Below are 5189 nucleotides of genomic sequence, written 5' to 3'. Positions count from 1 at the left end.
AAGTTTGGCAGCGCTAGGTCAATTAGGGGCCGAGTTACAGAACGGAAGGGAAATATGATCAAGGTCAAGTTAAAGGTCAAATAAAGGTCGCAGTAACCTGGTTTTGGTACGCTGCCCACCTTCTCCCCAAGAATTGTAAGTAGACCAAGTTTGATAGCGCTAGGGGAATTAGGGGCCGAGTTACAGAGCGGAAGGGAAATTATGATTCAAGGTCAAGGTAAAGATATAAAAAAAAAAACAAAAAAATAAAATGGTCACAGCTGACCTGGTTTTGGTACGCTGCCCACCTTCTCCCAAGAATTGTAAGTAGACCAAGTTTTGGTAGCGCTAGGTCAATTAGGGGCCGAGTTACAGAACGGAAGGGAAATATGATCAAGGTCAAGGTAAAGGTCAAAAAAAGATCGCAGTGACCTGATTTTGGTACGCTGCCCACCTTCTCCCCAGATGTGTAAGTAGACCAAGTTTGGTAGCGCTAGGTCAATTAGGGGCGAGTTACAGAGCGGAAAGGAATATGATCAAGGTCAAGGTAAAGGTCAAATAAAGGTCGCAGTAACCTGGTTTTGGTACGCTGCCCACCTTCTCCCCAAGATGTGTAAGTAGACCAAGTTTGGTCATGCTAGGTCAATTAGGGGTCGAGTTATAGAGCAGAAGGGAAAATCTCTGCGGCGGCGGCGGCTGTACAGACATGAAACCATAGTATCCCCGCCGACTTCGTCGCGGGGATACAATGATGTCTTCCCTACGTCAGATACTTACAGTTGTGTAGAGGTACGATGTTGCTGGAAACTTGTTGTTATCCTTACACTCGAGTTCACGTCCATTGATGCAACAGCTAACTGGAACCCTGCAAGAGAAGTAAAATAGCATCACGTACAAGTAGTCAGAACATCAGTGTTTTATACTAACCATGAAAGAAACACAGGTAACAACCCCTGTCATGACTAGAGTGGGACATCCGAATAGCAACCCTCATTACTGCCCATGAGAGAAGTACAGTGGTAACAGTCCTGCTGTAACTATTACATGGGACATTCCAATAGCAATCAATGTTACTGCCCATGAGAGAAGTACAGTGTAACAGTCCTGTGGTTAGTACAGCGCAGGTCATTGTGCAAATAACAATCACTGTTACTAGCAAACAGTGTTTGCAGCAACAGTGCATGTACGGTTACCAGTGCTGTGCACACAATAATGGAAATATAATCAAATGGCAATGCTGATTCAGTCACCCCGCATGCTTACCTTTCTGCGGGTGTCTCATAACCCCAGTAGGTATTCCGCCACACCTTCCAGCTCGTCTCTTGGTTGACAGCGCAACAGTGCAGCTTGAAAAAGAAAATCGCACAGTGATCACTTTGTCGTGAGCGCACACCAGTGACTATTTAGTTCGTTCAGCGTGAGAGTCAACGGCTAGTTCTGTGTGTCAGCAGCGATATCTATGACAGTAGCGAGAGTACAGAATATATTTCTCAATTCTGTCCTCTTGATATTCAGACAGTAAAGTCACACCTGACTGTAAGGGTCAGTCAAGTGAACCCCCCAAATTTTCCTTTACAGACAGATGTCTCCTCAATAGATGTGGTCTCATTGTATAACTTCCATTCAAATGAAATGCTACAACTGCGCTTAATAGACATGAGTCCATTCTAAAGTGGTGCTTCACTGTATAATTGAAACTAAAGGGACACGCCAAGAGTTTGTTGTAAGCAAGTGACGACTCTATTGAGGTGCCTGCTAACACAGGTTTGACTAGAGTAAGAGAGCAGAAGACGTACGGTGGCCTGCAAGTAGTCCCAGCCTCTCGTCTTGTCAAGTTCTTCCTCCCTGCCATAGTCATTCACCATCGTCACCTTCAACTTCTCCTTCAGCTCAGACTGCAGCTGATGACGGAAAACATTTATAGCTTAGTGATAACTATTATAACGATTAATAATTTCATTCATGCTAATCACGTGCATGCGGCATTAAAAGTAGCCGAGACCAAGAGACTTAATTAGCCGAGTACAATCAGGATGAGAAATCATTTAATCACAACACAACTTCTCTTGTCTAACAGTAACAATAACACCTCTGGCACTTATACAACGACAGACATTCTGTGGCTAGGAATTCATAACATGTGTTTAATGGGTTTATAGATTAAATACTGATAATTTTATGTGCGAATGATACACTATGCCAGCACCTTTCCATGTCAAACGACTTCTGGTAAATGGGCGTAAACCAATTTTTTAAACCGCGAGCATGTGAGAAGGAATGTTGTGAATGTCGATGGGTTGCTTACCCTGCCTCTATAGATCCATGCAAATATTCCACCGCAGACGAGAGCGATGAAGATGAGAAGGATCAACACAAAGTACTGAAACCCAACGAAATTCCATAGAGTTAGACGCTGTTACATGCATTGCAGAACGACTTTGTATGCGTAACCAGTCTATTACTGATTCAACATTATAATCACTCTATTTGCCACAGTTGCAGGAGCTACATGAGGCAATCAAAGCTGGCATTGACACAGCCGTAGAAAAAGATGATTGACAACAGCAGGCCTTCCATTTCCATGGTAAATATTTTAAATTCTGCTCTCTATTTTAAAGACATTACAGTTGCGTAATTGAATTACAATTGCGGTGAATATCCTGCAAGATCCATGCTCAATGACAACAACACAAGGTTCAACGACAACTCACAACATCAAGACTAAAAATGCTGGGTCAGCAGACTGTGAATGTGAAACCACTCGAGCACTGCCTAGACTGGGGAGCCTCGCTGCACGGTGTGCCATCAGCCCCTGGCATCTGCCTTCAATCAGCCTCAACTCACCGAGATGAGGAGACACTTCATCTCACGGATGGCCCCGAGGCAGGCGAACAGTGAGAGGATGATGATGATGCATCCTGCAGCAACGAGCATGTACGCCCCGGCGATGTACAGTGTCACGCCAAGAATCGCTGCAACACGCAACGTGGGGAATTACATACAAGCTAGGTACAGCGTCACGCCAAGAATCGCTGTAACACACGTGGGGAATTACATACATCATGCGACGTACAGCGTCACACAGAAAATGGCTGTAACACGCAACGTGGGGAATTAATAATTATGCAAACACACAGTGCTTTTGACAAACACAAGTTACAACAGGGTACTACTTCAGCTCATAAGGTCTATGTCTCCCTGGGTACTGCCGGACACTGCAGCTGCTGTTGTTGTTGCTGTTACTAATGTTGCTACTAACTGCTGTTATTGTTGCTGACATTATTGTTTGTTGATTGTTGATATTATTGATTGTTGTTATTGACAACAGCATCTGCAGTGTCCAGCAGTACCCAGGGAGACATAGACCCTATCAGCACTACTTCAGACAACACTGAATTCATGCCGATTGGCAGGCATTTTACGTGATGCACCCAATACACAATCTGACAATCTAAGCATAGAAACAAACCAATTTTTATTATCAATCACCATGGTTTCCTTACTATAATATTGGGTATTAAAAAGACACATACTCCAAATAAACAATTTGTTTCGATTTGATGGTTTATTTGGAGCTAAACTTACCTTCCAGGTAAAACTTGTCCACGATTGTCCATACACTGACAGCAACTACAGCAATACCTGCCAGCTAAAACGCAAATACATTGTACATTTAATTCAATGATTTTCCATTACCAAAAATAAACAAACTGCAGTAATGGTATTCACATGTTGGCAAGTATAACGTATGGACATTCTAATATATTTACAACATTTTAATGAAAGAGAAGTTTGGGCATGTGTAAGCAATTTCCCTTTAATTTCAATATAGTTAGGTAGCCATAATTATCCTCCAACTGCTACAAAAACAAAATAAAATGCATTTTTTTAAATTGAGACTACTACCCTTTCATTGATAAACTTCCCTATGGTGGCAATTTTAATGATAGCTTACAATTTGAATGCTATATATATATATATAGGTTATTACAATTTTAAATACTTTTATCTTCCACCATTGATGAACAAATATAACGAAGCAATGCAGATATAAATTGAAAGCTGTCATTGCCGATTTTTTTAACGTATTTGACACTTGAATTGGATGGCGATGTGTTTCAGACACTGTAATACTTACCAAGCTGATCACGTTGAAGACAAACATAAAATACTTGATACAAACACCACACTGGTTCAATCCTTTTCCGCCCGCCATGTTGGCGAACGACAATAGCGTGGTTAAAGGCTTTGGACCGGCTTGCACCCTTCTGTTAGAACAATCGTTAAATCACCAACTGTAAATAATAAATAACTCATTACATACTAAATTCACGACTTATGTTACTATTGTATCTACTCATAATCTAGAATAGTATTCCTGCTACAGGAACTTGGACCCTTTCAATAATAAAATTATTGTAAATGAACACAAATTGGGTTTACTACCAGTCTTTATGTTTATCAATTAAATGAATTATGTTGTATACTCTATGATCATGAGTCTAGAAATAGTATGAGTTTATCGACTCATAATTCTGTGTAAATGCTGTTCAAATTCTTCTCTGCAACAGAGTCTCACCGCACGTACGCCAAGGTGCACAAACTCACAATAAAATAGAGAAATTGAATCGAGTATTACTATTAGTATTACTATTAGTATTACCAGTATTAGTAACAAACGAAAGATAGTAGATAAACATTAAGAATTTGGTAGGCCTAGTAGTAGTATATTCAATTCGTGTTTGTTTACTATCACTAACACTATCACTATCAGTATCACAGTAGGCCTATCACAGTATCACTATCAGTATCACTACCAGTATCACTATCAGTAATGTACCACGGTATCAGTATCACAGTATCACTTTGACTTTATTAATGAAAAGGCCCAAATGGCAAATGAAATGGTAAATGCCTGTGCTTACTAAGTAATAGTAATACTACTACTACTAGTACTACTACTAGTAGTACTACTGCAGAGGCATGTACTTTTATTGCTACTCAACGTGAACTATTGCATCAGCCATACTATACTAAGTATAATTAAGAATTTGTTCCACATATTACACAGAAAAAATAACAAAATTACCTTTTACCGTTTCTTTAGTTTGTTAATCACTAAAATACGAAACAGGAACAGGAAACATGACCCGCCGCCTATCGTTGTATGCTGTTAAATATTGACCAATCACAGTAATCGGCTCGAGTTT

At 40.4% G+C, this 5189-nt stretch overlaps 1 protein-coding gene across 2 annotated transcripts in view; it reads right to left on the bottom strand.

Moving 5' to 3' along the window:
* The window catches only part of LOC106806560 (CD151 antigen-like), a 13199-nt gene extending 8051 nt beyond the window's left edge, over positions 1–5148 (bottom strand). The window contains exons 1-8 of one of the 2 annotated variants that reach the window (XM_014808549.1): positions 5069–5148; positions 4118–4274; positions 3565–3628; positions 2824–2951; positions 2285–2359; positions 1776–1880; positions 1243–1325; positions 757–844 (exon numbers count right to left, since the gene is read on the bottom strand). In XM_014808549.1, coding sequence (XP_014664035.1) covers positions 757–844; positions 1243–1325; positions 1776–1880; positions 2285–2359; positions 2824–2951; positions 3565–3628; positions 4118–4195 — 621 coding nt within the window. In that variant the 5' untranslated portion in view covers positions 4196–4274; positions 5069–5148. The remainder of the gene's footprint in view (positions 1–756; positions 845–1242; positions 1326–1775; positions 1881–2284; positions 2360–2823; positions 2952–3564; positions 3629–4117; positions 4275–5068) is intronic. The other variant, XM_014808550.1, reaches the window with a different exon arrangement.
* Positions 5149–5189: the final 41 nt, after the last annotated feature.

The sequence above is a fragment of the Priapulus caudatus genome, unplaced genomic scaffold, assembly GCF_000485595.1.
Source record: "Priapulus caudatus unplaced genomic scaffold, Priapulus_caudatus-5.0.1 Scaffold167, whole genome shotgun sequence".
Lineage (NCBI taxonomy): Eukaryota > Metazoa > Priapulida > Priapulimorpha > Priapulimorphida > Priapulidae > Priapulus > Priapulus caudatus.
The sequence above is the reverse complement of the archived record's forward strand: the minus strand, read 5'-3'. Positions and strand labels throughout refer to the sequence as shown.